General features: G+C 42.1%; 1 protein-coding gene across 4 annotated transcripts in view; it reads left to right on the forward strand.

The window, feature by feature from the left end:
- mapk8ip1b (mitogen-activated protein kinase 8 interacting protein 1b) overlaps nucleotides 1–25,617 on the forward strand; it is a 184,428-nt gene extending 158,811 nt beyond the window's left edge. For 2 of the 4 annotated variants that reach the window (XM_078549407.1, XM_078549411.1), the window contains 7 exons: nucleotides 1,985–2,060; nucleotides 9,656–9,828; nucleotides 10,696–10,808; nucleotides 14,257–14,376; nucleotides 18,174–18,244; nucleotides 23,552–23,650; nucleotides 25,050–25,617. In XM_078549407.1, the coding sequence (XP_078405533.1) occupies nucleotides 1,985–2,060; nucleotides 9,656–9,828; nucleotides 10,696–10,808; nucleotides 14,257–14,376; nucleotides 18,174–18,244; nucleotides 23,552–23,650; nucleotides 25,050–25,122 (725 nt within the window). In that variant the 3' untranslated portion in view covers nucleotides 25,123–25,617. The remainder of the gene's footprint in view (nucleotides 1–1,984; nucleotides 2,061–9,655; nucleotides 9,829–10,695; nucleotides 10,809–14,256; nucleotides 14,377–18,173; nucleotides 18,245–23,551; nucleotides 23,651–25,049) is intronic. The other 2 variants (XM_078549408.1, XM_078549409.1) reach the window with 1 other exon arrangement.
- The last annotated feature ends 571 nt before the right edge of the window (nucleotides 25,618–26,188 follow it).

A 26,188-nucleotide genomic window follows, 5' to 3' on the forward strand; every position in this document is an offset into this window, starting at 1 on the left:
GGAGTATAAATCAATGGGTAGTATTCATAGTCATAGAGGTCTACAGCACAGAAAAAGGACCTTTGGCCCATCGAGTCCACGCCGGTCAAACAAGTACCTAACTATTCTAATCCCATTTTCCAGCACTAGGCCCATAGCCTTGTATGCCATGGCATCACAAGTACCCATCCAAATACTTCTTAAATGTTATGAGGGTTTCTGCCTCTACCACCCTTTCAGGCAGTGAGTTCCAGATTCCTACCACCCTCTGGGTTAAAAAGTTCTTCCTCACATCCCCTCTAAACCTCCTGCCCCTTACTTTAAATCTATGCCCTCTGGTTATTGATCCCTTAACCAAGGGATTATATATATATATATATATATCCTCCTGTAATCTAAGGCTATCCTCTTCACTATTTACCACCCCACAAATTTTCGTGTCATCTGCAAACTCACTGATCAACCCTCCTACATTCAAGCCTAAATCGTTTATATATACCACAAACAGCAATGGACCCAACACCGATCCCTGAGGAACCCCAGTGGACACAGGCATCCAGTCACAAAAACACCCCTCGACCTTCACCCACTGCTTCCTGCCACTTGGCCAATTCTGGATCCAATTTGCCTTGGATTCCGTGGGCTCTTACCTTCTTTATCAGTCTCCCATGCGGGACCTTATCAAAAGCCTTGCCGAAGCTTCTGTACCTTGCAATTAACAGACCGTTGGTGATATTATCAGACAAAGACTTTGCAGGCAGAATCTTCCATTCTGGAGTTTAAATTTGGTGATGGGCACAGAAGAGGAGTGATTTCCATGGGGAGTGGGGGGGAACGGCTGACCATGCGCAATCTTGCGCTGTCCAGCTCGTCAAATATGCATCTGCGAGGAGCTTGCAGATTCTTGCAGTGGGGGCAGGCAGGAAGTCGCTGCCCCTGCTGTTACCTCATGGGGTTGAAGGTCCAGGCACCATATTAAAGGATGCCCAGACAGCTTGCACTATCCCTTCCAGCTTTGCCCATCCACTGCTCCACCTGTCCCTGCTAACCCTTCCTCCCTTTCTTAGTCATCCTCCACGTAACTTGCACTGCCACACCCGGTCTCAAGCGTAGGCTGGCACTTACAGACACTCCCCATTGAGGACAGTGCAGCAGCAACTCACCATTAAATCGTGGAAGAATACCTTGCCAAGTGCACGCCAATCATGTGCAGTCATAAAATTGAGCATTCAAATTTCTCTCTGGTGGGGAATTTAATTTAGAGAGGGAATTTAATTCTGCTGAGCTGGCCTTTTAATGAGCGCACATAACATGCTAATGCATGCAAAAGGGCTTTCCGACATTGTTTGTCGGGAAACTCAACCCTCCTTTATGGTGCCAAGAACATAATTGCTAAAGCTCATCCCGCCATCAGGAAACTGATTTTTGGCCTCACACCAGATTAAGTTCCCCTGTCCGCCAAGCTTTCCACTGCCCACGTGACCAGAAGATTTTGCCCTGTCTATTCCTCCATTAGCAATCTTCTTTCTGCTATTTTAACTGAGGCATTAAGCCTCTGCTAAAATCAAGGAAAGCATTCCATGCAGAAGACTTAACATTGCATCCCTTGCCCCTACCTAACCCCTACCATCTAAAATACTTCTTAGCAGCGTATAGAATAATAAAATCTTCTAGCCATTTGGCCCATCATTCCTGTGGCGTCTCTTTTAAAGACCTATCCATTTAGCCCCATTCCCCCCTGCTCTTTCTCCATAGCCTTGTAATCATCTTCCCTTCATTTATCCAATTCCCATTTGGAAGTTACTTTTGAATCTGCTTCCACCGCCCTTTCAGGAGTTAGCAGTGCCTGGACAAGTTTAAACTTTTGGAGTGAAGATGTGTACAGAGAATAACCAAGCAGAATATTAGCTTTTAGGGAATTGAGCATGGGGCATGGTTATCTTAAATGCGTTGACATGGAAGCTGTTTTTCACTTCTAAAGTTTGCATGTGTTTGTTTCTATAAGGTGCAGAATCCTTTGGATTGTTTTCATGTACAATAAATGGAGAAGAAAGAGATCAAACACACAGAGCAGTATTCAGGTAAGAACTATTCCACTTAGCAAATACAGAAGGAGGCCATTCGGCCCACCGTCCCTGAACCCGTGCTAGTATTTAGCTAGCACTACAGACTCCAATCCCATTTCCCAGCCTGTAGGTTAAGTTGCTACCGCTTTCATTGCTTTTTTTTTTTGAGGACATCTTCAAATTAAATACACGCCTCACCATAATTTATCTATCTGAAACCCAGGGCCTGACATCGTCCGTGATGTTCCTCATGACATCAAAACATTGCCGGTTGGTTGTGAATTCAAAGAAGAGCAGGAGAAGTCTCCCCTGTGTTGTGGCCAATATTTGTCCCTGAACCAATATCACTAAAACCGATTATCTGGTCATTATCACATTGCTGTTAGTCAACCTGCCATGTTTCCTACATTAGGAAACATTGTAATGTTATTTAATTGGCTGGAAATATCTTTAGGATGTCCTGAGATGGCAAAATCCTCTATAGAAATCGAAGTTCTTTCTTTGTTACTCTGAGGCCTGCCAGAGCATCCAGTATGCAGGGAAGTTCAACCCAGAGAACCATCAGCAAGATTCCTCATTAGTATTAGGGTCACGAGGATACTCATTACCCCGGTTAGAAACCACACAATTGCTCAGCTGAGGAGAATGCCATCTGCCATCTGCCCTACTTCCTTCAGCAAGGATCTCACTCACTAGCTCCTCCAAGATAAGTTGGTGGTTCTTGAAATGTTTCTTCTAAGTGGTCAGTACTATGTCCCTTTATCACCTAGAGCAGCTTTTGGGAACTGGTTACAGATTTCCAGTGTCTACCAGGGGTAACTGCCCCAGTACTACAGAAATGGTTATGACCCATATCTCTGTCTCTGCTTTTATTGTGGCATTCATCTCCCTCCATTGAACTGGTGTCATATATTTAACCGTATGCTTCTAAAGTTATAGAGAGATTGCTTCAATCTGCCTGAGTGGGCTGACAAAATGACTGTATATTTATATCTATCTAAATATATTAAAACATTAAGATACTTCCTTTCTGCACAGCTTGATTTCATGTCATATTTTTGACGCACATTTTGGGGTAGATTTAGACTACTCATGACTGAAAGAGAGCTGGCATCTCTACTTTGAAGTAAAAGTTGGTTTTCAATCACCCATTTTACACATACGCACCAAATCTAAACCTATCTCCTTTATGTCATCTTTATCCATTATAAATTCATGTAACCATTTATAATGATTTTGCCGCTGTAAATTCATTTTCATTGCATTAGCTGATCACTCGTTACCACAACTCACTCAGAATCCTTTCTGGATTTTTATCAACCATTATTTTGCTCACTAACTGAAATTTCTAATATCCCAAATAAGTTTTATTTCAACAATCAAGGAAATTATACCGTGCAGAAAATCTTGAAATCCATTGAATCTTTTAATGCATTAGTTGAGTTTTCACTTGAAAGACCCAGGCTGTTCCAAAAGCCAGACCTGGATTTTATGGGATTTTTTTATTTCCTTGGGGTATTTTTCTGATTGTCTGCTGTAGCTATGCTGGAAAATCAAGAGAAACCCTGGAGAAATGACGTTAATGCCACTTACATTGTCTCGCCAAGGATTCCGCACGTCGTCTGCTGAAGCTACGGAGAATGATCAGGAGAATTCCCCTGGAAACCCAGCCCCGATATTTTGCCTGATGTTTTCCCCCAGATCAGTGACCCTGGACTGAATATGAACTCTGTGGTTGAATATATGCAGCGTACCTGATTTCCAGTGCACCTTAGTTAGCCACACTAATAGAATATTTTCTTTTCCCCAAAACTTACTGCATAAACATTTTTAAACATATTTGAACAAAAGCTAGAGGGGACAATTCTCCAAATCTTTATTCGATGAAATTTGTGCTGAGGTTTTTTAATATTTTTAACAGGGAGGCTCTGTGCATTTTAAAAATAAACTGTGTCTGTGTGAGTGAGAAAAATACATTCTACTGAGGATGTACCTATCTTTTTTATTAAAAAAAAGCAAAAAATGCTGGAAATAGTCAGCAGACCAGGCAGCACCCGTGGAGAGAGAAAAGCAGAGTTGTTGTTTCAAAGTTGATGACGTTCTGACAAAACATTAACTATTTCTCTCTCCACGGATGCTGCTTGACCTGTTGAATATTTCCAGCATTTTGGGTTTTTATTTCAGATTTCCAACGTCTGTCGAATTTTGCTTTTGCACACACGTCTTAACATTTGTTTTGTGTTCTCGTAATTTCAGAAAGCCCGTTAAGCATAAAGATAGAGAGAGAGACAACAGGGATAATTTTCACCTTTGGTGGCAGTTTAAAGTTTGTACTTTAAAACATCTCCGTTTATTAGACTACTACTTAAATGTGCCAGAAATAAATTTAAGATTTATCCTTGATCTGAACTGGATAAAAAGCTCCCGCCAATTACTCACCAGTTAGCTTCTTCCCTTATGCTGACATCGCTTTAAGTGTTTTTCTTCCTGACGCTCAAATTCCTTTATCTATTAAATTTTATTTAAATTTCCTTTATCAGATGCTAAAAACACTAAACACACATATATTTATATTGATATTTAACTTTTATACCTAAATGCCCAGGTTCTGCTGTTCCTCCCTCTCTTTTGATTTAGGTATGACGTCACTTTTTGACTTTTCCCCCACCCCTGGCTTGGTCTCGGCTGTCCTGCACTGTCTTTGCTGTCCACTTCCCACGCTGCTTTTAAATGCACTGCTCTCCCAATGTGCTTTCCTGTACTCCTTGATTACAGTGGTTCAATAAATGTTGGTCTGGCCAGCAACTCCCACATCTCGCAAATGGATAAATAAAAATAAATATAAATAGAGACTATTGTAACCAGCATTGGCACTTCATGGCGCTCTTTTACAAGAACATAATATAACTTGAGCTGCGTGTTGCAGTCTTCCTCACCAGTTAAAGAAGATCTAGCACAGAGATTACTTATTACTTTGGTTACCTTTGAAATGAGCCATGAAATAAACCACATTAAAACTAACTCCTTGTTGAGGATTGACTACAGTCAGAAACAGTAAATTGATGCTCAGTGAATTAATATTATTCATTCATTGGGAAAGCTGTGTAATTATAAATGTGACATGATAACTGTTTCCTGTGTCACATCAGCGTGTTTGCGTGCACTATGTTCTTAACAGTGCAGGGTGGAAATTATAATCGGTATGCTTCTTAAAGCCTGTGATAAAATAACACAAAATTAGAATGACAACTTTGTTATTGTAATGTATTGTAATAATTTTCTCGTTGATCACTTAGAGCCTTTTTACCTCAGTCTACTTTAGTTTAACAGAGGCTTTAAGTGTTTGTACGAGAACAGGGCTGATTGCAATTTCCACCTCTAAGTCCAAAATCACGACATAATAAAGCTATAAGATGATTGAGGCAAAGGTAAGGCAAAGAGCAAAGTAATAGATTGTGGAAAATAGCTAATTATCTGGGATGAGGATGGATCTGGGGAAAGTAGCTGAATGGGAATATTTAAAAAGGCGATCGATCGAGTTCAGGATAAAAATATTCAACTAAATAACAAAAACACGTTACTCAATAACAAAACCCCTTATGTGAGTAAAGAGATAAAGGTAAAACTGAAACTAAAGAAAAAGGCATACACAGAAAAAGGCTTGCATTTATGCAGCACCTTTCCTGACCTCAGGACATTCCAAAGTGCTTTACAACCAATCAAGTAGTTTTTGAAGTGTAGTCGCTTTTGTGATGTAGGAAATGTGCAAGCCACTCTGTGCACAAACAGCAATATAATAACGACTAGAAAATCTGGAGTTTTTTTTTTAGTGATGTTGGTTGAGGGTTAAATATTAGCCAACCTACCAGTGAGAACTCCTCTGCTGTTCTTCAATATAGTGCCAAGGGATATCTCACATTCACTTAAAGGGACAAACAGAGCCTTGTTGTCACATCTCAACCTAAAGACAGCACCTCAGACACTGATTTTTGTGTCCAATTCTCTTCATTGGGACCTGGACCCACAACCTTCTAACTCAGAGGCAACAGCACTAGCCATTGAACCATGATAGACACAGCTTTGTATATAAACATAGATAATGAAAGAGAGGATGTACTTTGATTCCTAAATTTAAATCATGATGTAAATGGTAAAGAACAGTGGTCTGAACACTAATTCCTATAGGTCATCACTTCCCATCTCCCAGTGACTCAGTGTCTGAGGTGCTGTCTTTAGGTTGAGATGTGACAACAAGGCTCTGTTTGTCCCTTCAAGTGAATGTGAGATAACCATCTTTAATCTCTAATCTCTGTTTTCTGTATTGTAGCCAATTTGCTACCTATTCTGCTTCCTGCACCCTGGCTCTGTGTGCTCTGACCTTAGTCACCAATCTACTGGCAGTAAACTGTTGGCCTGTTACTGTGCTGTAAACTCTATTATATTCTACCTAAAAGGGTACATGGTTTCACATTGTTAATGATGTTATGAGCTGTAATTTAGCAGACTACGATAGTACTGTAAGTCACAGACACTTCACCTTGGAGAATGTGCTCTTAACATTACACTGTGATACAAGTGTGTGAACAGTTGATGCTTCCAGCCCACTCCTCTCACACCATCCCCTCTCTCTGCTGTTTTAGTGGAGGAGTTAACTCATTTGAGAATTGGGTTAATTCTGGGTTTAAAATAGGAGAGAGAGAAGTTTGAGATGAACACATTAGCATTTGTGTACTAATATCCCACGGTGTAATTTCAAATTTTTATGTATAATTGGGATCACACGTAACATGTGTAATGATTAATTGGAACTGTCAGTAGATTTGCTTTAAATAATTAAACCAGCAGCTAATTATAGCACCCCATAGTCTGCAGAATTAATACTAATGCCGAGTGGCTAATTTTAATGCCTTGGTTGGCTGTGTCACAAATGTCAGAAAGTTACGGGTTCAAATTTCATTTTAAGATTTGAGCATGTCATGCAGACTGGCTCAAAATCCTATTGGCTGGTTCAGGCAGGTGGAATTAAGCAATACTATGACACTATATGAAGTAGCAGTGGGCTTTCTCCTGCCTAATATTTCTCCTGCCTAATATTTCTCCTTCAAGCAAAAGCGTTAAAATTAGGCTAATTGGTTGGTTGTTCCTTTGATGTTGGTAGGATCTTGCTGTGCACAAATTGGCTGCCATGCTTGCCTATATAACAACTGTAATTATACAGAATTATAGAATGGTAACAGCATGGAAGGAGGCCCATCGTGTCTGTGCTGGCCCTCTGAAAGAGCAGCTCACTAGTCCTGCTCCCCACAGCCCTGCACTTTTTTTTCTCTCTCTCCTGGTGATTATCTACTTCTCCTTTGAAAGTCAAGATTGAATCAGTAATCAGTATCAATTAGTGTCCGATGGTGCTCCTGTTAAGCACCTTGGGATGTTTTACGACATTAAAACTGCTTTACAAATGGGAGTTGCTGTTGACAATGGTCGATGAAAGGGCAGCCCATGCAACAATTCATTCAGCAGAACATATCTATATTTCACTTTAAAAAGGTATGGTTAGTGATACCAAAATATCAACACATGCACATGTAATCTGCCTTGATCAATGAAATAGAAGACATCCTGACTAAAAATAGAATTATATATACATTCCCACAAGGCCCCTTGAGCTGCAGTTTATATAGAATAATGATGGGATTATGGAAAGCAAATGGGAAAAGAATCTTGTAATATGATGTGTTATGATCCTTGATCTGACTCCCAAGTTTTTGATACGATCCGGTTAGGGACCAGTAGCATTTTGTTCACAGCAGATAAAGTTTGATATTCAAGACATTTGCTAAGAGGAATCGCCACAAGATTCCATAGATTTTGAACAAACAAACGTAAACTTTACAAGGTCAAAAAGATAAGACTATTTACAATACCTATCTTATACTCTAACATTCAGGGTTAATTTGAGGTACATGTGAATTAACAAGCAAACTGTGGTCGAACACACCACACTGTACAATAAATAGCATGCAACCAAGACAGATCCCATGGATTTCTTAGCAACCCACCCAGACACCAGTAAACACTGTGTCAACCAATCTTGTTGAAACTCTGTCTCCCTCACGATGGACTCCACATTTTTCATTTTCGAAGATCAAGACTCTGAATTCCCTCAAAGCTGCTCCAACTCGGGTTATCTCAACAACTGCACACCTCCCAGAGTTTTAATCTGGTCTCCTGAGACTCTGTTCCTCTGGATTTCTGATCTGGCCCTCCAGCTGGACTCCAGCTGCATTCCAGCCTCACTGGCTCAATTTCAGCTCTTTAATAGCCAATAGCTGGCACTGCCCCTGGATTTCACCAAGCTCCAATCTCCCCAACTACACCAAGCAATAAGGGACTCCCAGGGCTTCCCCTGAGCCCTAAGTCTTTCCAGCATGGAGCCAGTGACTTTCTGTCACCTTCTCAGCTCTCCAGGACTCCTCCTGAGCCCTAACTGCACAGAGCTATTCAATGGCTCCTGGGACTTCTGAGACCAACTACACAGAGCCAGCTAACAGTAACACTTTTGCTGCCTGGAGCCTGCTAACAGCAGCACCTTTTCAGTGTAGCCTTTCCCCCTGCTGCAGAACACTCACTACACCCCCAGCAAACACATGGATAAATTGAAACCCTAGAACTTTCTTAAGCTCGGCCCATCTTCATGACTACGTAGCCTCCCAGGGCTCACTGAATGCTTTAAAATTAATTGTAGCTCTAACTCCCAAAACAAAACAACTCTCTGGGCTGAATTTCTTTGCAAGCAGTGTGGACACCTCATCTCCAACTCTCCAGCTAAGTAAGCCCACCTACTGTTTTATGATTTTCACCTTTCTGGCTGTTAATCCCTTAAGTCAACGTGGCCCCAACCTTTAAGTGTAATATTTTTCAAGTTGCTTTTGTTGCATGTATTCCATTTTCTGCACTTAAACTTTAATCTTCCCAGAACTAAAAATTACCTCTTAAGATATTACTATGAACCATGAACTAAGTATTTATAACATATGTAATAAAAGGTGGAATGTGACTTAGTCAGAATAAACTATTGGGCCTTTATACAAATGGACTGACTGCAATTTCCCCAAAGGTCAATACTGCAGTGCAGTAGTACTGAGGGAATGCTGCACAGTTGGAGGTGCCGTCTTTTGGATGAGACATTAAAACCGAGGTCCCATCTGCCCTCTCAGGTGGACAGATCCCATGGCACTATTTTGAAGAAGAGCAAGGCAGTTATCCTGGTGTCTTGGCCAATATCTATCTCTCAATCAGCATCACAAAAACAGATTATTTTGTTATTATCACATGGGAGCTTGCTGTGCAGAAATGAACTGCTGCATTTCCAACATTCCAACAGTAACTACGCTTTGAAAGAACTTCATTGATTGTAGAGTGTTTTGGGACCTTCAGTGGTCATGAAAACTCTTTCACCAGCCTACTTGATGAGAAATTTGAATTTGACTTAATGTCCATAATTCAGTAGCCCTGATGGTCTGTAAATTCACTGTTGTTACGATCCACCATGGTTTTGTTTCATTAAATCCTTTTCTTTCCTTTATGGTAGTCTTTCTTGTCACCCTACATAGATTTGTGCCTCGACATGATGATGAACTGGAGCTAGAGGTGGACGACCCTCTCCTAGTAGACTTGCAGGCTGATGATTACTGGTACCATGCCTACAATATGCGAACGGGTGAGAGAGGAATCTTCCCAGCATACTATGCACTTGAAGTCAATGTGGAACAAGGACACTTTACAGGTATTTCGCCCCTCATCAAGGTCAAAGAGTAATAATGCAATTTACTTAAACCAATAAGCACAATGTTAGAAACTTGAAATGAGAAAACTTGGGCAGGTCAGCCAGCCTCTATAGGAGAAAGAGGTTAGCTCAACCTTTCAAGTTGATGAACTTTCTTTTTTGCTGTTGGAATTGTATGTAAACCAATGATTGATTGATTGCGATGGGCCAGGATTTTGCTGGAAAAATAATGACACACGCACTGTTATTAATGCACAAATCAATCAGTAAGTTTGGGGAAGGAGATATTCGCTGTGAATGGTGAATTTCCAGAACTTGCTGGTCGATTTATGTCACTCATTGTTTGCTTTGCACAAAGGACAACTCACCCTTAGTCTTCCCATTATTTATAAGCTGGATATAACCTTAAACATGCTGCAGAAAGGTAAGGCTGATAATGAACATAAGCATCATGTTAGCAAGAAGGAAAATTGGGAATCAATTGATAATAGACAATCAAGCTCTCCGCTCAGAAACGGAACAATTTAAAGCATTCAGTCTCAATCCTGTAGTGAAAAATCATGGTTTTATGAAAAATATATGAAGGCTAAAAATATAACTAGTGGTTTTCTAACACACTCCTGTCAAATTGCTCTTAGTGCTACTTTGATACAACCGAGGCTTAACACCCAGGTTAAGAAAGCATGGATAGATGCTTGATTCCAGTGTGTCAAGTGTTTGCTATCCGTACAACACCAGAAATAATTTCAACCCTTTTGTAATATGTTTCCAGTCACAAAGTCAAGCAATGGTAGAGCTTTTTTTTACAACATACTTTCAAATAAATAAATTGATTTTACAGCTATGTCTTTTTTCTTTCTCTCTCAGCAGCAGTAGCAGAAAAGAACGACTGGATAGACATGTTTCACCTGAAGTTCCTGGGTTCAGTCCAAGTGCCGTACCATAAAGGGAATGATGTACTGTGTGCAGCCATGCAGAAGGTAAAGAGAAAATAAACCGATAAATCCTGTATCCCGAAAATTAAAATGAAACTACTTTCATCCCGGAGGTAACACAGTAGAAATTCACCTCATACAGACAGTGGTGGGAAACCAAGCTCTTGTCTCAAATTGAGATTTAAGTCATGCATCCAAATGTCTGCCTTGAAACAATATTGTATCAAGAAATGTTTCACTCCTTATCTATGTAACCTTCTCCAGCCTTATAACCTTCTGTATTCTTTCAATTCTGGCCTCTTGTGCATCTCCAATATGCTTCACCCTACCATTGGTGGCTGGGCCTTCGGCCAAATATACCCTAATCTCTAGAATTCTCTCCCTTAACCTTTCCACCTCTTTACCTCTCTTATCCTCCTTTAATATGCTCCTAAAAACCTACCTCATTGATCAAGCTTTTGGTCATTTGTCTGGTATCTCTGCTACAGGGAAAAGATATTGGATAAACCCCCAAATCCCCTGGACCTGTTAGCCTATGTTCTACAGTTCTAAAAGAGGTAGCTGCAGAGATAGTGGATGCACTAATGATTTTCCAAAATTCCCCAGATTCCAGAACAGTCCCAGTAGATTGGAAGTTAGCAAATGTAATGCTGCTATTCAAGGAAGGAGGGGGAGAGAAAACAGGGAACTAGAGGCCAGTTAGCCTGATATCAGTCATCAGGAAAATACTGGAATCTGTTATTAAGGAAGTCTTACCACTGCACTTAGAAAATCATAGCATAATCAGATAAAGTCAATGGTTTTATGAAAGACAAATCATTTTTGACATATTTACGAGAGTTTTTGCGGATGTAACTGATAAGGCAGATAAAGGGGAAACAGTAGTTCTAGTATAAAATAAAAACAGAAAAGGCTGGAAAAACTCAGCAGATTTGACAGCATCTGTGGAGCGAGAAACAGAGTTAATGTTTCGAGTCCGTATGACTCTTCTTCAGCTCTGAAGAAGAGTCATGTGGACTCAAAACGTTAACTCTGTTTCTCTCTCCACAGATGCTGTCAAATCTGCTGAGTTTTTCCAGCATTTTCTGTTTTTATTTCATATTTCCAGCATCTGCAGTGTTTTGCTTTTATCTACGCAGTTCTGGTATACTTTGATTTTCAAAATACATTAAATTAAATGCAACATAAAAGGTTACAGGCTTATAGAGTTGGAGATACTATATTAGCATGGATAGAGGATTGGTTAAGAGATGAGAAGCAAAGAGAAAGATAAATGGGGCATTTTCAAGTTAGCAGGCTGTGACTAGTGGAGTAGTGCTAGAGCCTCAGCTATTTACAATGTATAGTAATGGCAGAGAGTTTGCTGATGATACAAAGCTAGGTGGGGACGTAAGCTGTGTGATGGACACAGAGATGCTGCAAAGAGATATAGACAAATTAAGGTAGTGGGCAACAAGGTGGCAGGTGGAGTATAAAGTGGGGTAAGGTGAGGTTATCGACGGTGGTGGTAAGAATGGAAAAGCAGAATATTTTTTAAAACACATGGAACTTGTAAATGTTGGTGTTCAGAGGGGCTTGGGTGCACTCGTACAAGGAATGCAGAAAGTTAGCTTGCAGATATGGCAAGCAATTAGGAAGGCACATGGCATGTTGGCCTTTCTTGCAATGACATTGTAGTGCAAGAATAAGGAAGTCTTGCTACAATTGTACAGGGCTTTGGTGAGACCACACCTGGAGTACCGTGTGCAGTTTGGTTACCATATTTAAGGAAAGGTTAACTTGTAGTGCAGGCGGCACAGCAAAGGTTTACTAGATTGGTTCCTGGGTTAACTATGAAGAGGGGCTGAGTAAATTGGATATATGTTCTCTAGAGGTTAGAAGAATGAGAGGTGATCTCATTGAAACATTCAAGATTCTGAAGGGATTTGACAGTGTGGACACTGAGAGGTTGCTTCCTGGCTGGGGAATCTACAACTCGGGCAGGCTCAGGATAAGGGATCAATCATTTAGTACTGAAATGAGGAGAAATTTTCTCATTAAAATATTTGTTAATCTTTGTAATTCTCTACCAGAGGGTTTTGGATGCTCCATTGTTGAATATATTTAAGGCTGGGATAGACAGATAAACAGGTTTCTCAGGGAATCTAGGGGTATGGGACGCGAGAGGGAAAGCGACTTGAGGCCATGATCACATTGAATGGCACAGCAGGCTTGAGGGGCTCTATGGCCTACCCCTGCTCCTCCTACTTACATTCTTATCTCCTTATGTAGCTTGGTGTCAAATCTTTGTCTCATTGCTTTCCTGTGAAGAACCTTGGGACATTTCACTGCTTTAAAGGTGCTATATAAATGCAAGTTGTTGCTGTAGATGAAGAGTTCAGCCTGACAGAAGAGGACAATAGGAGCAATACATATTACTATAATCTAGGATGCACTGCCTGGAAAGAGGATGGAAGTAGATTCAACAGCACCTTTCAAAAGGAAATTAGATATATACTTGAAAAGGAGAAATTTGCAGGACTATTTGCAGGGGACTGGGAACAATTAAATAACTCTTTCACAGAGCTGCCACAGGCACAATGGCCCGAATGGCCTCCTGTGCTGTAGGATTCCATGATTCTATATACTTCTTGTCAGGAAAGCCAGACAGTTCACATTCAGGATCATGACATGCGAGTTTAATGAAAGATGCTTGGAATTACTTCTTTGAGCCCATAGCTGCAGTGAGATTTTTTTAATATATATTTGTTCATCGAATGTAGGCGTCTCTGACTAGGCCAGCATTTATTGCTCATCTCTAATTGCCCTCAAGAAGGTGGTGGTGAGCTGCCTTCTTGAACTACTGCAGGCCATATGTTGTAGAAACACACACAGTGCTGTTAGGGATGGAATTCCAAGATTTTAAACCAGTGTAAGTGAAGGAACAGTTATATAGTTCCAAGTCAGGATGATGTGTGATTTGGAGAGAAACTTGTAGGTGGTGGTGTTCCCATGCATCTGATGCCCTTGTCCTTCTAGATGGTAGAGGTTGCAGGTCTGGGTGGCTGAAAGGGTGGTTGAATACAGCACATTAAACTCCTTTAAAAAATAGACACTTGAATGGGAACATGGTAGAGTTAATACTCAGCAAGGACAAGATCAAATGTGCTGACAGCAAGAAAGATTGAATTTGCGTTTACACAGTACCTTTCACAATCTCATGACTTTCCGAAGCGCTTTACAGCCAATGAAGCACTTTTGAAATGTAGCCACCATTGGAAACAATTTTCAGCCAATTCATGCACAGCATGCTCCCCAAAATGCAAAAAAAATGATCAGGTCATGTGTTTTAATGATGTTGGTTGGGGTGATAGATATTGGCTAGGCTTCATGTGCATCTAAGTAAGGGGGGAAAATTAAGGGTACAGATATTGGATTAAATTGCTCTTTTAAGATTGACATCTCAACTTCTATCTTTGTGAAGTCTGAACAATTGTTGCTTTCTTCTTAACAGATTGCAACAACGAGAAGATTGACTGTCCAGTTCAACCCTCCTTCTAGCTGTGTACTAGAGATCAGCATGCGAGGAATTAAAATAGCTGTACAACTTGATGGGCGTGGAGTCTATGAGAAGGTAATTTATAATTTGCCTGTAATGATTGCATTAATTTCCCTTGGATCCACGAAAGTTCACAGCACAGAAAATTCTCACATTTACATGCACTCCCCTGTCAACGTTTTCCATTAGAAATTCCTATTTCCACATTTATAATGGAAACGACCTTGTTATGATAAAATTGCACAGTTCTCCCAGTGGAGGCATTGAATTACATCTGCATACCCAGGTTCAATATTTCCCTCCAGTGATGACATGAGGAAAAAGGCTTTACGCAGTAACTAGTTAGAATCTAGAATGTGCTGAGTGTAGTAGATACAGATTCAACAATAGCTTTCAAAGGGAGTTGGATAAGCACCTGAAGAGAGAATTTTTTACAGGGCTACAGGGAAAGGGTGGGGGAATTGATTTGCTATTGCAGAGAGCAGGCAGAGATGAGACAGGCTGAATGGCTTCCTTCCCTGCGGTAACCATTCAATGATTCTCAATCCCAACTTCACCTGAAGGCTAGGCTTGGTCTTGACTCTCCCCGCTTATTGCCACGTAAGATCAACTAATTAGAAAACGTTGTACCCTACAACTTCTATTAGCATATCTCCTATGGTGTTGCTTATAGCATGTCAGAGCTTATGTTGTTACCCAATATGGGGATGTTACCAGCAAAGTGTGACTGAGAAAGCCTTATTACTATGTGCAATATTAATCAGTTCCTTTTTGACAGTCATTCATTCTGTGCTTATTTTATATATTCAATACAAATTCCTATGCCAAGTTTATATTGGAAAGTCTGTGTAAATGGTCATATTGTACTTGCCTCCCATCACTGGTGGCACTGCAGCATCATCAGTGATAGCAAAGTATAATTTGCATGACAACTGTAATGACTCGACGGACCGCCACCACCCCCCTCCCCCGCCCCCACCCCAACCCCCGGATTGCCTGCGCTTAGGGCTCATTGGTCAAGCCTCTAAGGACATCATGGCCAGAATTTTTAGCTTGGCGGGTGGGCACGTGCCCGACCCAACCGAGCGTGAAATATGACGCGCGATGATGTCGGGCAAGCATCCCAACGTCATTGCGCAGAATTCTTTGGTCAGCGGCTGCGCACCAGAGTCGGCAGTCTGCCTGCCAACGATTAAAAAGCCTATTAAGGCCATTAACTTATCAACTGTCTTGAACTTTTCACTGCCCCTCCAATCTAACGGTTGATGGGCAGGCAAAAAGGCCAAGAGGCCTTTGCATTTTTTTGGAAACCACATCCACGGGCGGGGTGAGGTTTCCAAAAGCAAAGACAAATGAAATAAAAACTTTAATTTTTAATCAAAAACATGTCCCTGCTCATGTGACAGAGTCACATGAGGTGACATGTTATATTAATTTTTTCTGCTGCTTAATAATTTTTTCAATATATTCCTCATTTCCCTGAGGCAACTCTGAAGGCGGAAGGGCATGTTAGTGGGATGGTGAAGAAGGCATATGGGATACTTACCTTTATCAATCAAGGCATAGATTACAAAAGTAGGGAGGTCATGTTGGAGCTGTATAGAACCTTGGTGAGGCCACAGCTGGAGTACTGTGCAGTTCTGGTCGCTGCATTATAGGAAGGATGTGATTGCACTGGAGGGGGTGCAGAGGAGATCCACCAGGATATTGCCTGGGATGAAACAGTTAAGTTATGAAGAGAGGTTGGATAGACTTGGGTTGTTTTCGTTGGAGCAGAGAAGATTGAGGGGCAGCCTGATCGAGGTGTACAAGATAATGAGGGGCATAGACAGGGTGGATAGGGAGCAGCTGTTCCCCTTAGTTGACGGGTCAGTCACAAGGGGACATAAGTTCAAGGTGAGGGGCAGGAGGTTTAGGGGGGATGTGCGGAAAAACTTTTTTACCCAGAGGGTGGTGACGGTCTGGAATGTACTGCCTGGGAGGGTGGTGGAGGCGGGTTGCCTCACATCCTTTAAAAAGTACCTGGATGAGCACTTGGCACGTCATAACATTCAAGGCTATGGGGCCAAGTGCTGGTAAATGGCGTTAGGTAGATAGGCCAGGTGTTTCTCATGTGTCGGTGCAGACTCGATGGGCCAAAGGGCCTCTTCTGCACTGTGAGATTCTGTGAACCCCGGGTCTCAGGGAGATTATTCAGCGCTCCTTCTAACGCATGTGTGCAATGCGAGCTAGGCCTGCTCACCCTCCTCCCCCCACCTGCACAGGCAGCGCTCAGCGCTGCCGCATGTGTATCATTCTGGGCCCTTAATTGGCCCGCCGCCGTGAAATTGCAGTGCGCTGTGGATCACTTGCGGTGGCTGTCTTCTGGACCGCCTCCGCCAAGCCTGGAGACCAAGGGCAAAATTCTGCCCCACGTGACTCCTAATAGACAGCAGGAGAGGCTTTACCTTCAGTTACTACAACAACTTTCCCCAGAGAACCTCCATCATAAATGTAGACTTGGGAATTTAAGAGTAGAGGCAGTTGAGAGTACTTGAATTGAAAGGTAACATTTTTAATAATGTTAACATTTGGAGAGTTTGCAGATGAGATTCACTGGAATGGTTCCAGGGATTAGTGATTACAGATACGTAGAAAGGCTGGAGAAACTGGATTACTCTCCTTAGAGCAAAGAAGTTACAAGGAGATTTGATAGAGGCCTTTAAAATCATGAAGGGTTTAGATAGGGTAAATCAAGAGAAACTGTTTCCAGTGGCTGAAGGGTGACTAACTAGAGGACACAGGGTTAAGGTGATTGGCAAAAGAGACGGAGATGACATGAGGGAAATCCTTTTTATTACAAGTTGTTAGGATTTAGAATACATTGGCTGATAGAGTGGTGGATACAGATTCAATAGTAACCTTCAAAAGGGAATTGGATAAATATTTAAAAGAGATAAATTGTAGGGATCTAGGGAACAAGCAAGGAAATGAGAATAACTGGATTGTTCTTTGAAAAAATGAAGGAAAACTTGATGGTCCGAATGGCTTTCTTCTATGCTGTGCTATTCTACGATTCTATAATGTATATATACATTCATTCATTTTATTCAAAAATCTCTACATTGATATAAAGCTACTCAAATAAACAATGTATCTTTATGTTTCATTAATTTTGTTTTGAATTTTTCCTGTCATTCATTTTACAGTAATCCCTATAGTTTTTAACCAACATTCCTTTTATAGCCAACACTGTGTTAAATATATCAGCAGAATCATACTCTTCACTATTCCTTCACTATTTATCAAGCACATATTGTGCAGGAATATATGCACAATCATGGAACTTGAGTTTGAAAATATCACAATGATAGACCACATAGTGTCATTTTATTCATACAAACAGTGTAGATCAGTGGCCCTTGTAATACATCATGTCCAAACAGGGTGAAACAAACTCCTAAATCTCAGGAGAAATGTTTCCAGACTTCAGATGTCACATTTCATAGTGTGTTAATAAACAAAAATCGCCCTGGTTTCTTCTAACCTGGTGCTGGAGATTTATTAACACTCACCAGTCTACATACTTCCCTTACTTGCTGCAGTTAAATTCTGATTGGCCTCATGTTGTGTTTTGAAGAATTGACCGGATTCAATAATGCTGCACTTTAGCAACAGAATAATCCGTTCTACATTACATGAAGTAAACCTTCTGTCACTATAAAGCAGCACATTGTATGACTGATGATGAGCAATGCCATGGAAGAGTTTGTTCTTATTTGATTTAAAAATTATTGTACAAAATCATAAATTTGCAACTGTACAAATGGTGTAAGCATAGCATGTTGCTTTTTTTAAAATGAATTCTCCTCCTGTCTGTTGTTTTATGACAGGCCAGTAAATGCAGTCACTTCTTTCAGCTGAAGAACGTTTCATTCTGCGGGTATCATCCAAAGAACGCCAAGTAAGTCCTATAATGAGGGTTTAATATTCATCAAACACCCAGAGATCACTGATATCAATAAGACTAAGCTAACTACAATGAATGGCTGTCATCAGGGCAAGAAAGGGCATCCCATTTCGTGGAAAACCATGTCATCTTGACCCTATTACCTCCCCTGCCTCAGATGTTTATTGTGTTAAAGGCATTGTATAAATGCAGGTTATTGCTGCACCAGTGGCTATAATTATTTTTTATTCATTCATGGGATCTGGGCTCCGCTGGTTGGACCAGCATTTATTGCCCATCCCTAGTTGCCCTTGAGAAGGTGATGGTGATCTGCCTCCTTGAACCGCTGCAGTCCATGTCATATAGGTACTCCCACAGTGCTGTTAGGAAGGGAGTTCCAGGATTTTGACCCAGCGACAGTGAAGGAATGGCAATATATTTCCAAGTCAGGATGGTGAGTGACTTGGAGGGGAACTTCCAGGCGGTGATGTTCCCATTTATCTGCTGCCCTTGTCCTTCTAGATGGCAGTGCTTGTGGGTTTAGAAGGTGCTGTCTAAGGAGCCTTGGTGAGTTGTGCAGTGCATCTTGTAGATGGTACACACTGGTGCCACTGTGTGTTGGTGGTGGTGGTGGGAGTGAATGTTTGAGGATATGGTGCCAATCAAGCGGGCTTCTTTGTCCATGGATGGTGGCGTGCTTCTTGAGTTATGGGAGCTGCACTCATCCAGGCAGGTGAGGAGTATTCCATCACACTCCTGACTTGTGCCTTGCAGATGGCGAACAGGCTTTGGGGAGTCAGGAGGTAAGTTATTCGCCGCAGGATTCCTAGCCTCTGACCTGTTCTTGTAGCCACAGTATTTATATGGCTAGTGCAGTTCAGTTTCTGGATGGTAACTCCAGGATATTGATAGTGGGGGATTCAATGATGGTAATGCCATTGAACTTCAAGGGGCAATGATTAGATTCTCTCTTGTTGTAGATGATCATTGCCTGGCACTTGTGTAGTGTGAATGTTACTTGCCACTTGTCAGCCCAAGCCTGGATATTGTCCAGGTCTTGCTGCATTTGGACATGGACTGCTTCAGTATCTGAGGAGTTGCGAATGGCGCTGAACATTGTGTGATCATCAGCGAACATCCCCACTTCTGACCTTGTGATGGAAAGAAGATCATTGATGAAGCAGCTGAAGATGGTTGGGCCGAGGACACTACCCTGAGGAACTCCTGCAATGATGTCCTGGAGCTGAGATGACTGACCTCCAACAACCACAACCATCTTCCTTTGTGCTAGGTATGACTCCAACCAGTGGAGAATTTTCTCCTGATTCCCACTGACTCCAGTTTTGCCAGGGCTCTTTGATGCCACACTCGGTCAAATGTAGCCTTGATGTCAAGGGCAGTCACTCTCACCTCACCTCAGGAGTTCAGCTCTTTTGTCCATGTTTGAATCAAGGTTGTAATGAGGTCAGGAGCTGAGTGCCCTTTGCAGACCCCAAACTGGGTGTCAGTGAACAGGCTATTGCTAAGCAAGTGCTGCTTGAGAGCACTGTTGATGACCCTTTCCATTACTTTACTGGTGATCGAGAGTAGACTGATGGGGCTGTAATTGGCTGGGTTGGATTTGTCCTGCTTTTTGTGTACAGGACGTAGCTGGCCAATTTTCCACGTAGCCGGGTAGATGCCAGTGTTGTAGCTGTACTGGAACAGCTTGGCTAGGGGCGCGGCAAGTTCTAGAGCACAAGTCTTCAGTACTATTGCCGGAATATTGTCAGGGCCCATAGCCTTTGCAGTATCCAGTGTCTTTAGCCATTTCTTGATATCACGTGGAGTGATATCTTGATATCACATAATGTTGCAAGAGGATATTGGGATGTGGCTTTACATCTGTGAATTTCTCTACGTTCCTGGCTTCAGTCATCCTGTATGGAAAACGACAGTGACTGTATGCTAAACTGGTTCCCAAAGGCTAGGGGAAGGAAATACTAGAGAGGGTTTCTCTGACTATCTCCTGAAGGCACTGATTCTCAGCAGGTCCATAGGACTTCATGTGCAAGCCTGGGATGGAAACAGCCACCTGGCTATTCAACCATGGAAGGCATCACAGAAAACCCTCTCAGTCTCCATCTGTTGTCCACTCATTGGGTCCGGCAGTAAAGTGGTTATGTGACTGGAATGGTCACCCAGCAGGCTAGAATTAATAATCCAGTAGAACATTAGTTCAGGTTGTAGTGTGGCACTTTGATCACTTACATTCAGTTTTTAAAATGTGGAAGGAAAGGTGATATCAGTGAAAGTGGTTCTGGGGCTATTGGATAGTCATTAAAATCCAACATCCCCACCAGTGTTGGCCAGTGCTGGGAACCTGCCATATTTACTCCCTCTGGCCTATATGTGACGCCAGTCCCACACCAATATATTTACCTCTTAACCACCCTCTGAAGTGCACTAGTGAGCTGAAGCAGGTTAAGAAACAGGTAGCAGGGTCTTGGAATAGCTCAGGATTTTGGAAGCTGGAAGGTTGCCTGGAGGCTGACCAGGGAGCATTCGAATAGTTGAGTCTGGAGGTGACAAAAGAATAGGGGCATGGTGGCTTTAGAGGGATTTCAGAGGAGATTTGCTGGATTGGTTCCAGGGGTCTATACCACCAACAGGTCAGACTCACCAGAGGTGGTGGCACAGTGGTGAATAGATGGGAGAGAGTGTCCCTAGGAATCTTCAAAATTGATTCCGGACACCGCAAAGTCTTGTGGAATCAGGTCAAACATGGGCCAGGAAACCTCCTGTTGATTACCACCTATTGCTCTCCCTGAACTGATGAATCAGTACTCTTCCATCTTGGAAGAGGCCCTGAGGTTAGCAGGGGCACAAAATGTTCTCTTATTGAGGGACTTCAATGTCCATCACCAATAGTCACTTGATAGCACTACCACTGACCGAGTTGGCAGAGTCCTAAAGGACATTTCTGGCAGTTTGGGCCTGCAGCAGGTGAACCAACGTGAGTGAAAATCCCACTTAACCTCACCCTTAACAATCTACCTTTGCAGGTGCAGTTGTCTATCACAGCAGGCGTGACCACTACAGTCATTATGGGGACTAATTCCTGCCCACACTGAGGACACCCTCCATCGTATTGTGTGGCACTAAAATTGTGCTAAATGAGAGATTCAGAACAGATCTAGTGGCCCAGGGATGCTGTGGGCCATCATCAGCAGCAGAGCTGTACTCCACAACAGGCTAAGTAACTTCTTAGCCTAGCAGATCCTTCACTCTACCATCAAACCAGGGGAGCAATCCTGGTGTGGGGAAACATGCTAGCAACAACACCAGGATTACCTAAAAATGAGGTACCAACCTGGTGAAGCTTCATTACAGTACTATAAACATGCTAAACAGCAGAGCAGCATAAGAAAGACAGAACTAAGTGACTAGGTCAAACAATGAATCAGGCCAGAGTTCAGCAGTCCTGCCACATCCAGACATGAATGGTGGTTGACAATTAAGCAATTAATGAGAGAATGAGGCTCCATGCATATCCCAATCCTTTATGATAGGGGAACCCAACACATTAGTGCAGAAGACAAGGTTGTAGTGTTTGCAACCACCTTTAACAAAAGTGCCAAGTGAAGGATCCATTTGGAGTACGCTTAAGGTCCCCACTATCACAGGTGCCAGTCTTTGGACCATTCAATTCACTCCATGCGATGTCAAGAAATGGCTGAGTGCACTGGACACAGCAAAAGTTATGGCCCTGAGAAAACCCTGCTGTAGTGCGCAAGACTTCTGTTCCAGGATTGGCTGTGCCCCTGGTGAAGCTGGTGCAGTACAATTATAATTCTGACATCTACCCTGCAGTTAGCAAAATTATCTAGGTATGTCCTGTCCACTAAAAGCAGGACCAATCCAATCCGGCCAATTACTGCACCATCAGTCTACTCTCAATCACCAGCAAAATGATGGAAGGTGTCTTCGACAACACTACCAAGTGGATCTTACTCACTAAAAACCTGCTCGCTGATGCTCAGATTGAGTCCATTTGGCTCCAGATATTATTGCATCCTTAGTCCAAACAAGGATAAAAGCTGAATTCCAGAGGTGAGGTGAGAGTGACTGCCCTTGACAAGAAGGCAGCATTTGATCGAGTGCAGCATTTAGGAATGTCAGTAAAATTGAAGTCAGTGGGAATTTGGCAAAAACTTTTTGCTAACTGGTTGCGGTTGTTGGAGGCCAACAATCTCGGTCCCAGGTCATCACTGTAGGAGTTCGTCAGTGTAGCGTCCTAGATCATTGAGTGTATTTAAGACCGAGATAGATAGGTTCTTGATTGGTATGGGGATCAAAGGTTACAGGGAGAAGGCAGGAGAATGGGGTTGAGAAACTTATCAGCCATGATTGCATGGCGGGGCAGACTCGATGGGCCGAATGGCCTAATTTCTGCTCCTATGTCTTATGGTCTTATGGATGTGGGATTACAGTTTTGTGGATAGGCTGGAGAAGCTGGGATTGTTCTCCTAAGAGCAGAGAAGGCTAAGAGGAGATTAAATAAAGGTATTTAAAATCATGAAAGGATTAGATCGAGTAAGTAAAGTTTCCAAGGGCTGAGGGTCAGAGGACACAGATTTAAGGTGAACCAGAGGTGACGTGAAAAGTTCTCTTGTTTTTCTGTAATGAGAGGTTAGGACCTGATAAAACGGTGGAAGCAGATTCAGTATTAACCTTCAAAGGGGGATTGGATAAATACTTGAAGGAGAAGAATTGCAGGGATGTGGGGAAGGAGTGGGACTAACTGGATTGCTTATTGAAAGAGACTTGATGAGCTCAATGGCAGTGGTGCACTATTCCATGATTCTGCGGTTTCCTGGAGAGACCAATGAAACTGGGCTTATTCTGCTTGGAGCAGAGAAGGTTAATAGAAGATTTATTAGAGGTGTTTCTAGTCATGAAGGGTTTTTAAACAGTAAATAAGGAGAAAATGTGGCAGGAGCGTCAATTACGAAAGGACGCAGATTGAAAATCATTGGCAAAAAATCCAAGGAGGATTTTTTTTTTTAACATAGCAAGTTGTTACAATCTGGAATGCCCAACCTGAAAGGGAGGTGAAAGCAGATTCAACAGTAAGTTTCCGAAGGGAATTGGATAAATACTTGAAACGGATAGATTTGCAGGACCCTGGGGAAAGAGAGGGGAGTGGGACTAATTGGGTAGCTCTTTGAAAGAGCTGGAACAGTCATGATGGGCCCTGCTGTCTCTTTGTGTACTGTTTGCTTCTGTGATTCTATGAAAAATCCCAGTGTTGCCTTCCTGCTGCATTTTTTCTCTTTCCAGATATTTTGGATTTATTACCAAACATCCTTCAGATCATCGATTTGCTTCCCATGTTTTTGTCTCTGAAGATTCAACCAAGCCAATAGCAGAATCAGTAGGGTATGTGTTTCTCTCTTTCAAAGTCTCCTTTGCAGAAAGAACAACGAAGGATAAATTCACTGATTCCATGCTACCTGTGGGCCACTCTGTGCAAATGGGAGTGCGGTTTGGACAATCAACTCGTGCCATCTTGCCCTTGACCCGCTCTCCCTTTGTCAGAGTGTCAGCCCTGGCTCCAATGGTAGCACTCTCGCCTCTGAGTCAGAGTTGTAGGTTCATTGTCCCACTGTAGAGACTTGAATCGAGGCTGACATTCCCAGTGCAGTCAGTGAGGCCGATATAGGAAAAAGGAACTATTTTCTACAGGTCAGTGCAGGTCATAAATCAAAGGCCTTTAGAAGCAGGGAATTTCGGAGAAACTTTCTTATGCAGAAGGGTGTTGGGACATGGAATGACCTAACAGAACCAGTGGTGGAAGCAATATCCATAGTAGCCTTTAAAATGAAAGTGTACACGTTTCTGAAAAAGGCACAGGCACAATGGGCCAAATGGTTTCTTCCTGCACTCTGAGGTTTTATGATTCCACCTCCTCAAAACACATGCTTTTGGTCATCCTCCCTGCCTACCTTTTGTTATCCTTACACCTATACCTATCAGGTGTTAAAAGCAGTATATGAAGCAAAGCTAATTTTAAGTGAGACCTAGGCAGATAATTTCTGTGTGTAACTTTTATATCCAGTGAACTTTTGCTTTATCTCATCTTTATTGTTTGTTGTGTTAGATGGAACATAGAAGTGGCAGGAGGCCATTCAGCCCTTCAGGCCTGCTCCGCAATTCTCTGTTGATGAGATCATGGCCGACCTGTCCCTCAACTCTGCTTACCAACCTTTATCCACATCCCTTGATGCCCTTAACTCCACCCCCCCACCCCCAAAAAAATCTCTCAATCCTAGCTGTGAAAATTGATCCATGCACAGCCTTTGCCAACATAAGTAATCACAGAGATACAAGTATAAAAGACGACAATTTATACTGCTGAGAAAATTTGACATGGGGCGGGACTGGGGGTCATTACAAATTTCCTGCCTGGGTCACCGTTTATAGAACTTATCCCCCTCTCCCCCTGATTTGAATGGGTTTGAAGATGGGGGTTTGGGGGGTTGTGGGAATGAATCACACTGCCTGGTTATCAGCCAGGGTACAAAGTTGATTATTATGCCTTCCTTCCCACATGAAGTCTATTATTGCAAACTTTATTGTTTTCAGTCTAAGCTGTTGGTACATGTTGTAGAAACTATTTTCCTTCACCCCAAAATCATTTGAGATGTAGTAACTCAGCCATCGCGGGTTTTGAACAAAAGTCCCCTTCCCTGTATGATAAAATAACGTTGAGGTTGTCAGTGAAGGAGACTTGAGCTTACTGTTTGATGTTACATATATTTCTTTCCCTCTTGTACAGGAAGGCTTTCCAGCTATTTTACAAAGAATACATTGAATACACCTGCCCAACAGAAGACATCTATCTGGAGTAGATGCCTCTGAGCTGCAGTGCTGCTTTGAACTCCTCACAGTCTCCTCCTCAAACTCATCATGATGCATGAACACACTGTGCCAGAGGCCATTTATCATGATCCAAAACTATACGGCATCTGAATTGCAACGTTTTACCTATTGTTATTTTTAGCCATGCTACATGGATTGACAGCGTCCTCCATCAGTTTGCGCCTCTTATCCCTCTTCTCTGCAAATCCAGCCCCATCTCGTGTTCCATCGGTTCATGGCAAAACAGCTCAACTGCTTGCTTCCTGAAACACCCCTTGTGATGCATTTGGTACGTATTTGGTGTGATGGGCCAGGATTTAAATCTGGCAAAATGCCAGGGCAGAATGGCACCAAAGCACTAGGGAGTTATGAGATTCATTGTAACAATGATGTTACACTGTATTCATTAATAGTGTTGTGTGTAAAGTTCTTAAACTTTGTTCATGGAGTGTACAACATGGTTTATTTAAAGATTTGATGACAGCACCTTCTTCTCCACTCTGTTTCTTTGCACCACAGTCAAGTATTTCTTTAAAAAAAAAATGTCTGCACAATTACCTCCTTCACCAAGAGGAACAGGCGTTGTTGAAAGTTACAGGGCATCATGGGTGACATCAAGCTAATCAGCTCTTTGTACACTCAGGAATGTGGTACCAGATGCAATATAGTCAGTGGCATTGATTCAGTAGTCACTCAATGAGTTAAATTCTGTTTTGTTACATGGGATTCTGGAATAGCATGCTGGATTTGGGATTCACATTTCATGGTTGCATCTGTTTACAATTAGGGAAATTGGTCTATAATGGCTGAAAAAGTCTAATTCTGTATTTATTACCCAGGATTATGATTCAGGGATTAAAATTCCTCAATTCCAGCCATTTAAAGGAAATTATTCTTTCATGGGACATGGGGATCGATGGCTAGACCAGCATTTATTGCCCATCCCTAGTTGCTCTTTAGAAGGTGGTGCCTTCTTGAACCAATGCAGTCCATGTGGTATAGGTACACCCACAGTACTGTTAGGAAGGATGTTCCAGGATTTTGACTCAGTGACAG

This window comes from Cetorhinus maximus, chromosome 9, assembly GCF_964194155.1.
Source record: "Cetorhinus maximus chromosome 9, sCetMax3.hap1.1, whole genome shotgun sequence".
In the NCBI taxonomy this organism is placed as follows: Eukaryota; Metazoa; Chordata; class Chondrichthyes; order Lamniformes; family Cetorhinidae; genus Cetorhinus; species Cetorhinus maximus.